At 39.3% G+C, this 13,626-nt stretch overlaps 1 protein-coding gene across 2 annotated transcripts in view; it reads right to left on the reverse strand.

Annotated features, from left to right (window-relative positions):
* Nucleotides 1–13,626, reverse strand: part of LOC126248963 (leucine-rich repeat-containing protein 40-like) — a 238,926-nt gene that overhangs the window by 71,352 nt on the left and 153,948 nt on the right. For both annotated transcript variants that reach the window (XM_049950513.1, XM_049950512.1), the window contains one exon: nt 4,211–4,380. In XM_049950513.1, coding sequence (XP_049806470.1) covers nt 4,211–4,380 — 170 coding nt within the window. The remainder of the gene's footprint in view (nt 1–4,210; nt 4,381–13,626) is intronic.

The following is a 13,626-nucleotide window of genomic DNA, read 5'->3' on the forward strand; positions in this document are numbered from 1 at the left end:
TCACATAACCACACAGAAAGAAATCACTTGGGCTAAAGTCGGGAGAGCGTGGAGGCCATGACATGAATTGCTGATCATGATCTCCACCACGACCGATCCATCGGTTTTCCAGTCTCCTGTTTAAGAAATGCCGAACATCATGATGGAAGTGCGGTGGAGCACCATCCTGTTGAAAGATGAAGTTGGCGCTGTCGGTCTCCAGTTGTGGCATGAGCCAATTTTCCAGCATGTCCAGATACACGTGTCCTGTAACGTTTTTTTCGCAGAAGAAAAAGGGGCCATAAACTTTAAACCGTGAGATTGCACAAAACACATTAACTTTTGGTGAATTGCGAATTTGCTGCACGAATGCGTGAGGATTCTCTACCGCCCAGATTCGCACATTGTGTCTGTTCACTTCAGCATGAAGAAAAAATGTTGCTTCATCACTGAAAACAAGTTTCGCACTGAATGCACCCTCTTCCATGAGCTGTTGCAACCGCGCCGAAAATTCAAAGCGTTTGACTCTGTCATCGGGTTTCAGGGCTTCTAACAATTGTAAACGGTAAGGCTTCTGCTTTAGCCTTTTCCGTAAGATTTTCCAAACTGTCGGCTGTGGTACGTTTAGCTCCCTGCTTGCTTTATTCGTCAACTTCCGCGGGCTACGTGTGAAGCTTGACCGCACGCGTTCAACCGTTTCTTTGCTCACTGAAGGCCGACCCGTTGATTTCCCCTTACAGAGGCATCCACAAGCTTTAAACTGCGCATACCATCGCCGAATGGAGTTAGCAGTTGGTGGATCTTTGTTGAACTTCGTCCTGAAGTGTCGTTGCACTGTTATGACTGACTGATGTGAGTGCATTTCAAGCACGACATACGCTTTCTCGGCTCCTGTCGCGATTTTGTCTCACTGCGCTCTCGAGCGCTCTGGCGGCAGAAACCTGAAGTGCGGCTTCAGCCGAACAAAACTTTATGAGTTTTTTTACGTATCTGTAGTGTGTCGTGACCATATGTCAATGAATGGAGCTACAGTGAATTTATGAAATCGCTTGAATCATTTGTAATAGCCCTGTATAAGAGTCATCTGTCCCAATTCATCTTATCATTTGTCTTCTATTAAGGACCTTTATTAATGTAATGGCATGTATGCTTAAATATCAATTACTTCACCTACCCATTCACATAGGCATCAACACATCCACTACAAAAAGAAACTCTTCCTGAAAAAGTAGTAAAGAAAAGTGATGCAGGGGAAGGGAGATGACTGTAATACTTGTATACTGAGGAGTTATTAGAGTGACTGTAATACTTGTATACTGAGGAGTTATTAGAGTATGTGATTGATGTATGGCATTTGTCTGACAACAAGTGGTGTAACATGTCTTTCACTCCACCCTCTGTATCAAACCTGTTGGTCTGCTGTGCTGTCTGAGGTGAACTTATGATAAAGCACAGCAATATCCTGACAATACACATCTTTTCCTGTGGCACCTGAATTGGACCCAGAAAGACATGTGGGGATACGTAATAATTCAAGCCTAAAAATGTACTGTTGGGAGACATCTTCTTGAAACTTGATTACAATTATCTGGGCTCTAGTCAGACTACCTCTTATGCCATATCACAGCCATCTACATCATTTCTGGAGCTGAAAAAGCATTGATTGGAAATGAAATTCATGCTTCTGTTACCTTCAGTAGTGAGAGTGTTTCCGTCTGTATGTAAACAGCAGTCAAGTACTGTACGGTGCAGCCCAAGAAAGTACCACTGTTCAAAGTCCAGTCTACCAAAACAGATAATGACAGCACGGTGAGCAATGGTGCATCTACAACAAATCATCTGTACCTTTGAGGTTTGAAGAAGAAAGAGAAAACAATGTCTGCAACACTCCTCATGTTACTGATTCTATCCTGCAACCACTCATTTGACAGGAAGGGAACACAATGTTTTCACAAGGATTACGTTCATAGATTTATGGCCACCGAAGTGGGACACACAGTGTATCAAGCTTCCATACAGTCGCTCGTTGACCAGTCTGGTGTGGCAGTAGAACATGGCAAAAGGAAAGCTGAAGTTTTAAAATGCATGTTTATGAAATCATTCCTGCAGGAAAATTGTACAAATATATCATCATTTGACCATCACAAAGACTCCCATATGGACAACATAGTAATAGATATCTTTGGCATAGAGGAACAACTGAAAGAGTTCAAAACAAACAAGTCGCCAGGTCCACATTGAATCCCAGCATTGGCCCCTTGCTTACCCTGCATTAATCATGAATCTCTCGACCAGTCCCAAGTGACTGGAAAAGTGCAGATGACTCCTGTACATATGAAGGGTAAAAAAGCAGACCCACATAATTACAAACCAGTATCCTTAACATCAGCTTGCTGCAGAATTCTTGAACATATTCGTAGATCAAGATAATAAATTTCCCTGAGATCAAAAAATTTCTGTCCATGAACTCAGCTTGCCCTTTTTCACATGATTTACTGCAAACTGTGGATGAAGGTCACAGGCTGAACCCACATTTCTACATTTCGGAAAAGCATTTGATACAGTGTCTCACTGCATACTTGACAAAGATCTGAGCATATGGAATAGGCTCCCAGATGTGTGAGTGGATCTACAGCTTCTTAAGTAACAAAACTTAGTATGTTGTCCTCAACAAGTGAGTGTTCATCAGAGACAAGAGTACCATCAGGAGTGCCCCAGAGAAGTGTGATAGGGCCACTATTATTTTCTATATACATAAGAGATCTGGCAGACAGTGCAGGCAACAATTGTTTTCAGATGATGCTATGGTGTATGGGAAGGTTGTCGTAGAGTGACTGTAGGAGTATATAAAATGACTTAAACAAAAGTTTTAGTTGGTGTGATGTGTGGCAGCTAGCACTACATGTAGAAAAATGTAAGTTAATGTAGATGAATAAGAAAAACAAACCCATAATGTCCGAATACAGCATTAGTAGTGTGCTGCTTGACACAGCTGTGCTGTTTAAATATCTGGGTATAAAGTTACAAAGTGATACGAAATGGAATGAAGATGTGAGGTTGTGGCCAGGAAGATAAATGGTTGACTTTGGTTTATTCAGAGAATTTTGGGAAAGCGTGGTTCATTGTAAAGCAGACCACAATAGGATGCCACTGCGGCCTATTCTTGAGTACTGCTCAAGTGTTTGGGATCCACACCAGGTTGTATTAAAGAAAGACAGCGAAGCAATTCAGGGGCAGACTACTAGATTTGTTACCGGTAGGGTCGAGCAACATGGAAGTATTTCAGAGACACTTATGGAGCTCAAATGTGAATCCATAGAGGGCTGGCAGCATTCTTTCCAAGGAATATGACAGAGAAAATTTAGAGAACCTGCATTTGAAATCGACTGCAGAACAATCCTACTGTCACCTACACACATTTCATGTAAGGACCATGAAGATGAGATATGGGAAATTAGGACTCATACAGAGGCATATAGACAGCCATTTTTGCTTGAGTTATTTGTGAGTGGAACAGGAAAGGAAGTGGTACAAGGTACCTGACGCCACATACTGTATGGTGTCTTGTGGAGTATGTATGTAGATGTGGATATACTGGGTCAATTCATACTGTAAAATGTGTACTTTATTTTCCATGGACTTATCATTTTTTAATCAGTCTTCATGTGGCTCAGTGGCTATGAGGTAGATTGCAAGTACAAAGATTCAGGATTTAATCACCAGTTCAAGGATTTTTTCCATAATCATTTATCTTATCCCTCACCTCCACAATGATTTATTAATGTGGAAAATGCTGAGTTGCACCATTGTTCAAAGCCTTCATTGACCTGTAGGTCCCCCTTTAACTGGCTGAGTACGTCAATTAAAGATCAGATGAAGGCAAATGCATACAATCCCTAAATGATTATGCCTACTAAAGGACTGGGGCATTATGGCTGGGCAACCTTAGGATTGATGACAGCTTTATCTTTTTATCTTAACGAGAATATTTAATTCATGAGTATCAATGTTGGACAATGAATGGAAAATATTAATAGGTCCTTTTTCCAACCACTTTTAAGCTTTTTTTACCCGACACAATTGGAGGTGTTTAAATTACAGCAACAAAGAAAAATATAATGACAGAAAATTAATGCTATATCTAATAATTTGATGATATGGCTTTTGTTTCCAAGTCATACAGCAATTATTCAGTACAATCAAAAGTAATTTATGTACTACATTACCTTACCTCTATCGCATTGTTTCCCATAAGCAGTTCTTTCAAGCTTTCACATCCCATAAAATTTGGGATTCTTGTGAGTGAGTTCTTTCCCAAATTCAGGAAATACAATTTTCTGAGCTCTCCTAATGGAGGAAGGTCTGATATCTTATTGTCATTCAGCCAAAAGTGTTTTAACACTGCAAGAAACAGATAATGATTAATATGTTCTGCAAATGACAATCTGAAAGCAATTACTCTATAAAACAGACACTAGCAGAAAATATTAGTGGACAATATCATGATTTGATGTTTCAGACATCCAGCTATTTTGCAACCACAACAAAGCAAAACGTAACCATTTTAAAGTAAAAATACAAGACAGGCAATCAACAGGAGCTAGGCCCACATCCAGTCTGTCCAGGTCTAATTCTCATGATTTCCTTAAGACATTCACAGAGAGTATTTGAATGTGTCAATCAGAAAGATCATATCATATTCCCTACTTCAGTTTAATAGGACAGTATTTTGTCAAAATGGTAGTAAACACTCTCGAATAACTGCATTACAGTTTCAGGCTCAATCCTTCTTAACCTCCATACTATGAGGTACAATGACAATTTTTATATGTAATTAAAATGACAGCCACTAAATCTTCGCAGTCCTAAAAAATGCAGATGGACCAACCAGTACCTATACTTAGAAGACACTACTCTCAACTCTGCAGATAGAAACACACAAAACTGTACTCACATCTTCTTGTAACATAAAAGATACCAAACACTTCCTCCAATACCTCAAATCCATTCACTTTTACATCCTACCTCAAATCTTTCTTGTTATCATCAATGTGACCTCAATCTACACCAAAATCCAACAAAATTGTAACCTCTCTACACTCGAAAACTACCTCTCCCATCTCCCACCTGAATGTCTTCTTGCATAGTAGCCAGCCTCATCCAAATCAATAATTCCTTCATCTTCCACAGCCAGATCTACAAACAAATCAGAGGGACTGGCACAGGAACTAGAATTGCCTTCTCTTTTATGAATCTATTCATGCACCACCTGGGAAAGTGATCCTTGAACTACTAGGAGCTGCAAACACGCAGTTACATTCATTGTGATACCTTTGTGTTCATGATGATGATAACTTCCACTGCCTTCAATGGCCCATCTCTTTATTTTTTATTTATTTATTTATTTTGCAAGTGAAATTTACTTGGTCCTTGACTAAACTTGATTAAATCTGAAGCTGCCTTTCTAGACATTAAGGCTTGCATTCCATATCTGGTCTGTATCAAAACCAACCAACAAACATAAATATCTCCACTTCAGTAACTGTTATCTCTTCTATATCAGACATTCTTTTCCATGTTGTCAATGTGCCTGCAGTACGCAAATGTGGTCCAGGGCTAAATATTTTAATAGACAACTTCTTCCAGGGTTCTCTCACTCACAACTACAGTACTGACCTAGTCCCACCTCCCAACCCCTAACCCCGGGAGGGAGGGAGGGAGGGAGGGAGGGAGGCAGTATTTCCTCCCTTACAAATTCAAGCAGCAAACTCCCTACTTCCAAAGATTTCAACTCCCATGAACGCCATTCTTACCCACTACTACCTAAGTCTTCCATACCTCAACAGATTACTCTGTCAGAAACACAATTTCCTCAAACAAATTTATCGAATGTGACACGGTACTGATAAAGGAGTACAAAGATGGACAACTTTGAGTGTCTCATACAGCAGACAAAGACAAAGTGGAGCGGCCATCGCTAAGATCAGACAAGATGGCTGTCACTGGCAGAAAATCCAAAAGACAAATTCAAACAGAAACCTTTTATGTTTTTATACAAACTTTCATACTGTTATATGTATTACTAAATCAGATTGTAATGTTTTACTCTAGACAAAGAAAATAATTACTAAATTTTTGTATTTTTCTGAACCACACAAGGGTCTACAGTATTAATGTAAATAAGCAGGGTGGAAGACAACCAAAGAGAGCGTTGCTCAGTAGGGGCACTGGGTGGTGGAAGAGACATGAGAATTGGATCATTGAGAGGTTGCCAGATGTACAGGCTCCCCACTGTGTGTAGGTGAAATATGAGATGGCACAAGCAGCCACTAGGTGTTGTTCTGCACGATTCAGCTAAAGACAACGCAGTACACAGCTCCACTTGATGCTGGCATTGTAGATGACACATATGCTGCCATTTCAGAGACTACATCCAAAATTATGGAAAAGTCAGTTTGTAACACCTAGGCAGCATGGATTAGATGGATAATAGTTTCAGAAGTAAAGATCACTGCCATTTGCTGTGCCACATAAAGGAAGAGACCATCAACATCGTTTTAAATGACCACTATAGCTTGAAAGACTTGCTGGAAGGACATTGTATTAACTGATCTTAAAGCTGCAGTGATGGTTCAAAACTGCATTTATGTAAGCTACCATTTATGCTGAAAATACATTGTTCATACTTGATATCTGAACTAGTTATTTTATCATCTCCCTAGATTATTCTAAATTAGTTACTCTGCTCCATTAACAACTTACTTCCAGAAAATTTAGCGGTGAACAATATCAAAACAGTTAGGGAACATTGCAGCATCACCTCACCAAACTTAGGAAGACGAAGAGTACAACAGGAGGCTGAAGAGAAAGAAAGTGCACGCAATTGCAGCCCAACTTGCTGCCAGGGATAAAGGTTTTTTGTATGGCTTTCATGACCCTACTGCATAGAGAATAGTGTGTGTCAGCTGTCTACACAGAACATGCTTTTCTGTTGTCAATAACTTTTGCTGTAGCCACGCAAATGTTATAATACTGAATCTGACTCAATACTGTAACTAAAAGAAAGTCCGATAGTTGAAAAATTGCTGGAAACTGAAGAAAAAGGCAGTTTTTGTGATAACTGATATGTGGTGGATAATAGGTCGCAATTTAAATATCCCAACCATTAGCAAACATTAAATACCTACATGAGATATACACTAGATGATAAAAAGTATCCGGACACCTGGCTGGAAATGATTTACAAGTTCGTGGATCCCGCCATCGCTAATGCTGGAATTCAACATGGTGTTGGCTCACCCTTAGCAGACAGCTTCCACTCACGCAGGTATACATTTAATCAGGTGCTGGAAGGTTTCTTGGTGAATGACAGCCCATTCTTCATGGAGTGGTGTACTGAGTAGAGGTATCGATGTCTGTTGGTGAGGCCCGGCACAAAGTCGGCGTTCCAAAACATCCCAAAGGTGTTCTATAGGATTCAGGTCAGGACTCTGTGCAGGACAGTCCATTACAGGGATGTTATTGTCGTATAACCACTCTGCCACAGGCCGTGCATTATGAACAGGGGCTCAATCATGTTGAAAGATACAATCACCATCCACGAATTGCTATTCAGCAGTGGTGAGCAAGAAGGTGCTTAAAACATCAATGTAGGCCTGTGCTGTGATAGTGCCATGCAAAACAAGGGGTGCAAGCCCCCTCCAAGAAAAACACGACCTCACAATAACACCACTACCTCCGAATTTTACTGGTGGCACTACATACACTGGCAGATGATGTTCACTGGGCATTCGCCATACCCACACCCTGCCATCGGATCGCCACATTGTGTGATTTGTCACTCCACACAATGTTTTTCTGCTGTTCAATCGTCCAATGTTTACACTCCTTACACCAAATGAGGCACCATTTGGCATTTAACAGTGTGATGTGTGGCTTATGAGCAGCTGCTCTACCATGAAATCAAAATTTTCTCACCTCCGCCTAACTGCCATAGTAATTGCAGTGGATCCTGATGCACTTTGGAATTCGTGTGTGATGGTCTGCCTAGATTTCTGCCTATTACACATTACGACCCTCTTCAACTGTTGGCAGTCTCTGTCAGTCAACAGACGAGGTCGACCTGTACCCTTTTGTGCTGCAAGTGTCCCTTCACGTTTCCACTTCACTATCACATTGGAAACAGTCGACCTAGGGATGTTTAGTAGCATGAAAATCTTGCATGCAGACGTATGACACAAGTGACACCCAATCACCTGACCACATCCGTGAATTCTGCGGAGTGCCCCAGTCAGCTGTCTCATGATGTCTAATGACAACTGAGGTCGCTGATATGGAGTACCAGGCAGTAAGTGGCAGCACAATGCACCTAATATGAAAAACATATGTTTTTGGGGGATGGTCAAACCGTCTTCTTTGAATACAGTTTCTTTAAATTTAACCAACAGGGTTTTACAAAAACTACATTGTCGTTCTTCCATGGACTCCATACACTAGAACAACACTCTAGAATTGGGAAATATGTGACACATCGCATTTTCCTAGAATGCTGGCAACAAATCTAAGTTTTCTATTCAACTCCCCAAATACTGATTTCACGTGTTCATCCCATTTCACAATGTCACTTATATTATTCCTAAATGCTTAACCAACTTGTGTGTTCAAGAAGTTCACCACTAATTTTGTAATCAAATACTGCCAGGTTCTTTCTGTTTGGCATAGGCATTATCTTACATATTTAACCATTTTCAAATTTAAGCAATGCGTGTCATTCCTATGTTTTTATTTAGCTGCAAGTGCAAAATAATAATCGAACTATTTTTTGTGAAATGTAGCTATAGTGGGGTGCATGTAAGAAGACTGCAGCATGATGCATCCCACACAGAGAGAGGCGAAGAATACTTCACAGCATTGCCAGTGTGCTCTATGTCTCCATCCCATGCCTCTCATTCAAGCCGCTGCCTAATGTGGTAATTGGCAAGGCAAGGGAGCATTACACATGGCCAGTGTTTCTGATTCTGACTCTGACTCTGCTAGCAGAACCAAAATACTCAGAAACCTACAGCTGTCACTTTTTAACATAATACTTCTCGTGTTGGTTTATATCACCCCTAATGAACACTATACTGACTCAGCAATGTCGACATACCTAAACTAATGTGAAAATCAGCACTAAATGTAGTACACAAATCCCAATTTGTGTGCTACAGGCAGACACAGCAGCACTATGCTACTGGCTGTAGCGCTTTGTGATACACTGCTTCTCGCCACTGAACCGACCTACCATCTGCCTCCTTATGTGCACATCAGTATAAGTGAAATTACTCTGTTTGCTACCATTCTACTCCTTAGATTTTTTTTTCTCCTAAGATACTGATAGTTTACATGTTACATCTATGTAAAATGTTGAAATTCTTATTTAGGACATATTCCATTGAAACTTATAATTCTGTAGCTCATTAAAGCTATGCTAATCCAAACATCCATTTAGTTGTATATCAAACGTCTTCTTTTAAGAGAAGTTGGTAACTGGTTATGTTTCCATGTAATGTGACCAGAAAAATGTTGTGAGTTAATGATTGTACATTCATAACAACAAAATAGCCCATTTGATAGCCCTAATTTCACCCTTTCCAATAATCAGTTTACTTTCTCTGAAAATTCATTAGCTGAAAAATTATCCATAATTAAATTTTTCACCCATCTGAAAAGACATTCATTATTTTATTATTTAATCCCCAAATCTAATGTTATACTTCTCTTGCCCTAATTTTTCTGATCCAGATAAGATGTTTGATTACATAAATAAGATACTAATTAAGAAAATGAGGAAAATCACGAACCCTAGAAATTTACACAAAACTCGGCAAACCACCATGTAAGTCAGCAGTGTATCAACAAATATTACACTGAACTGCATTACTTTTACCGTTTCCTAATACACAGTTAAACACAATTATTACTTGATTCAACAGAATGATATCACTACTAAATTTGATCCTTGCATCATTATACAGTAAAATTTAATTACTGATTTCATTATCATTCTTGTGCGTGTCTATACATACTACCACTAGACAATAAGTCAGCGGTCCACACTAAGCAAGCATCAAGTTAACATGTCAATGTGAAATTACACTTGGAAATGATCACATTAATATTTAGGTGCAGAAATTCCATGTCTATGTATCATCCAGTTCATAACTCAGTGCCGAAGTTCGCCAATATGTGAAGTTCTACATGTGAAAATCTGTGAGTGGCATTCAATAACATAAACATCTTGGTACTGCCATCAGTTATCAAACATTCTATTGTGGTCAACAACTATGTAATCAAATCCCACTTTGTGATATTTATCAGTCAGAACTCGCTTGTGAATGTGCACTGAAAAAGTATTGCCACTGTCAGAAAGCTTCTTAGTTTATCAGAAACACCTAACTGTGATTAACATTCTATTAGGGACTTTTTTTTCTCTAAAAAGAGCCATAGTCTGTAAAATTAAAACCACCAAAGGGATCATAATGCCATTGCCTATGGAAGACAGTGTGGTCCCTACAAAACTGCTGAGGCCCCAAACTCATCACTAAAAGGACATGGATGCACACAAATGTGACAACAGAGCAGACGCATGCATGCGTCAACTGCCCACTGCATTCAGTAGTGCTGAAAACAGAAATGGAAGCTTCAGAAAAGAGCAAAGGGGTGTAGTGCATTTCCTGGCAGTAGAAGGACTGCAGAGAATATAAATTCACAAAGAATGGCAAAGTGTACGAAGATCAATGCACATCCATTGTAAGGGTCGAGGCATAGCACAAGCGATTCAAGGAAGGATAGATGTAGTTGTCCAATGATGCACGATGTGGAATGCTACACCACTTAACCGATATCATTGTCCAGCAGGTGGATACCCTCATTAATGAAGAATGACGAGTTACGGTGGCAGCTGTTGGCCTAGAGGTCACACTGAGCATCAGAATTGCAATGGTCGTTCAGTGTTCTCCATACACATGTGCCAGTTTTCGACAAATTTCATTCTTCACTCTTTCTGCTGTAAAGAGCACACTATGCCTCTTCGATCTTCTTTTGAAGCCTCTGTTTCTCTGTTTTCAGCACTAGTGAGTACAATGGACAATCGACGTGTGCAAGCACTTGATGTGTCGTCATGCAAGTGTGCGTCCGTGTCTCTCTAGCAGCAAGTTTTGGGCCTCGGCACACTTATAGGGATCACCCCTTCTTCTGTAGCAATATCATTACGATCACTTCAGTGGTTTTCATTTTGCAGCCTCCACCTCATTTCTTTTTGAATGACCTAATATATTAAATCTTATAGACAAGCTGGTCATCATGTTGTCATGAATGATGATAAATGTGAATACCAATCAAAATAACTCAAGGCCATGTTGCATCCATTATTTCAAAATCATGTTATAAAACCAGATTATAGCACGGCAATGGTGATCCGACGACTAGCTTCCGAGGGCAATCAATATCTCACAGGTAAAGCACATTCTAATTGGTAGCTTGATATTAAAATACCCCCAGAACATCATGAGGAGATAAAGACAGTTGTGCTTTGATGAAGCTCAGAGGAAGAAAACACTGTTTACCCAGTAACAAATGTTCTCTCTGATGATTAAGCAGTTAGTTTGGTTGAATAAGATGGTGCCTTACAGCGTTTTACTCCTCAGTGGAAATCCATAACAATAATTAATGGCTCCAAAACCCAAGAATAGTTTACAAGAGATAACTTGGGATTAAATTTGTAATGAACCACATGCTACCATAAAACTTAATCTATTCCACGATAAACTCATATTGTTATTTGAAAATAGCATCACGCATAAGACAATCGGTAAAGACATTAAACAGTGATGTGAAAAACCATGGATTACTCGAGGGATTAAAGCATCTTGTGAAAGGAGAAGGGTTCCCCCTTTAGTATCTGTTGCCAAGGACAAGTGAGTTCCTGCAGTAGTTGTTCATTACAAAAACTAAGCTTAATTACTAAGAAAAGTTATTAAAATATCAACAAACATGCACATTGTGTCAGATAACAGAAATTCTGACAGCACACTTACGGCCACAAGGGCCATCCAGGAAATAAAGAATGATACACCATGTCAAGATATTCATTAATAATAATAATAATAACAATAACAACAACAACAACAACAACAATAATAAATAAACTACTTTTCCACTGATGTTTGGAAAAGTCCTCTGTCATACTGACAAGGGGGAGATTGAGTCAATAATCAAATCACTGAAGACTAAGAACTCTCATGGATATGCTGCAGTACCCAGCAGAATATTAAAGTACTGTGCTGCACATGTCAGCCCCGTACATAGACATATTTGTAATTTTTCCTTTAAGAATGGGCAGCTTCCTGAACAATTAAAGTTCTCAGTAGTAAAGCCACTTTATAAAAATGGAGAAAAGGATAATTTAGACAATTTTAGAGCTATTTTAAGCCATCAGTATTTGCTACAGCTGCTGTAAAGGCTGTGTATAAAAGGATAATTGATAACTTTATTTCACATAATTTGCTATCAAATGTACGTTCGGTTTTAGAAGTGGTTTAAGAACTGAAAATGAAAATGATACATTCTCTTTTGTCTGTAAGGTACTGTATGGATTAAACAAAAGATTTCGAACACAAGGCATCTTTTCTGATTTAACTATGGCACTTGTGTTGATCATGAAATATTGCTCCAGAAGTTTGGTCATTATGGAATACGGGGAGTAGTTCACAATTGGTTCACCTCTTACTTTAGCAACAAACATCAAAAGGTCATTATCTACAGTGTTGAGAATTGCTATGATGAGGGGTACAGTCAAATGGGGGGGGGGGGGGAGGGGGGAGGGCGGGGGTGCCCCAGGGATCAGTGCTGGGGCCACTCCTGTTCCTTATTTATATAAATGATATGCCCTCTTGTATTACAGGTGACCCTAAAATATTTCTGTTTGCTGATCACACTAGCTTGGTAGTAAAAGATGATGTGTGCAACACTGGATCAGTTTCACATAGTACAGTTCATAACATAAGTTCATGGCTTGCAGAAAATAAACTAACACTAAATCACAGTAAGACTTAGTTTTTACAGTTTCTAACATACAATTCAACAAAAACCAATGTTTTAATTTTACAGAATGGGCATATCATTAGTGAAACTGAACATTTCAAATTTTTTAGTGTTCAGATAGATAGTAAATCGTAGTGGAAAGCCCAAGTTCAGGATCTTGTTCAAAGACTTAATACTGCCATTTTTTCTATTCAAACAATATCTCAAGTAATTGATAGTTCAACATGGAGAATAGTCTACTTTGCTTATTTTCATTCACTTATGATGTATGGTATTATATTTTGGGGTAACTCTTCCCATTCTCAAAGGATATTTTTGGCTCAAATGGGTGGTTCGGGCAATAAGTGGTTTAAGTTCGCGAACCTCTTGTCGACCCCTGTTCACTAGTCTGGGTATTCTAATACTGGCCTCTCAATGTATATATATTTTGCTGTCATTTCTTGTTAACAATATTAGCTTATTCCCAAGAATTAGCAGCTTTCACTCAGATACCACCACGCAGAAACCCAATCTGCATTTGGATCACACTCCTTGATTCTTGTGCAGAAAGGTGTGCAGTCTACT

This window comes from Schistocerca nitens, chromosome 3, assembly GCF_023898315.1.
Source record: "Schistocerca nitens isolate TAMUIC-IGC-003100 chromosome 3, iqSchNite1.1, whole genome shotgun sequence".
NCBI classification, from domain to species: Eukaryota; Metazoa; Arthropoda; class Insecta; order Orthoptera; family Acrididae; genus Schistocerca; species Schistocerca nitens.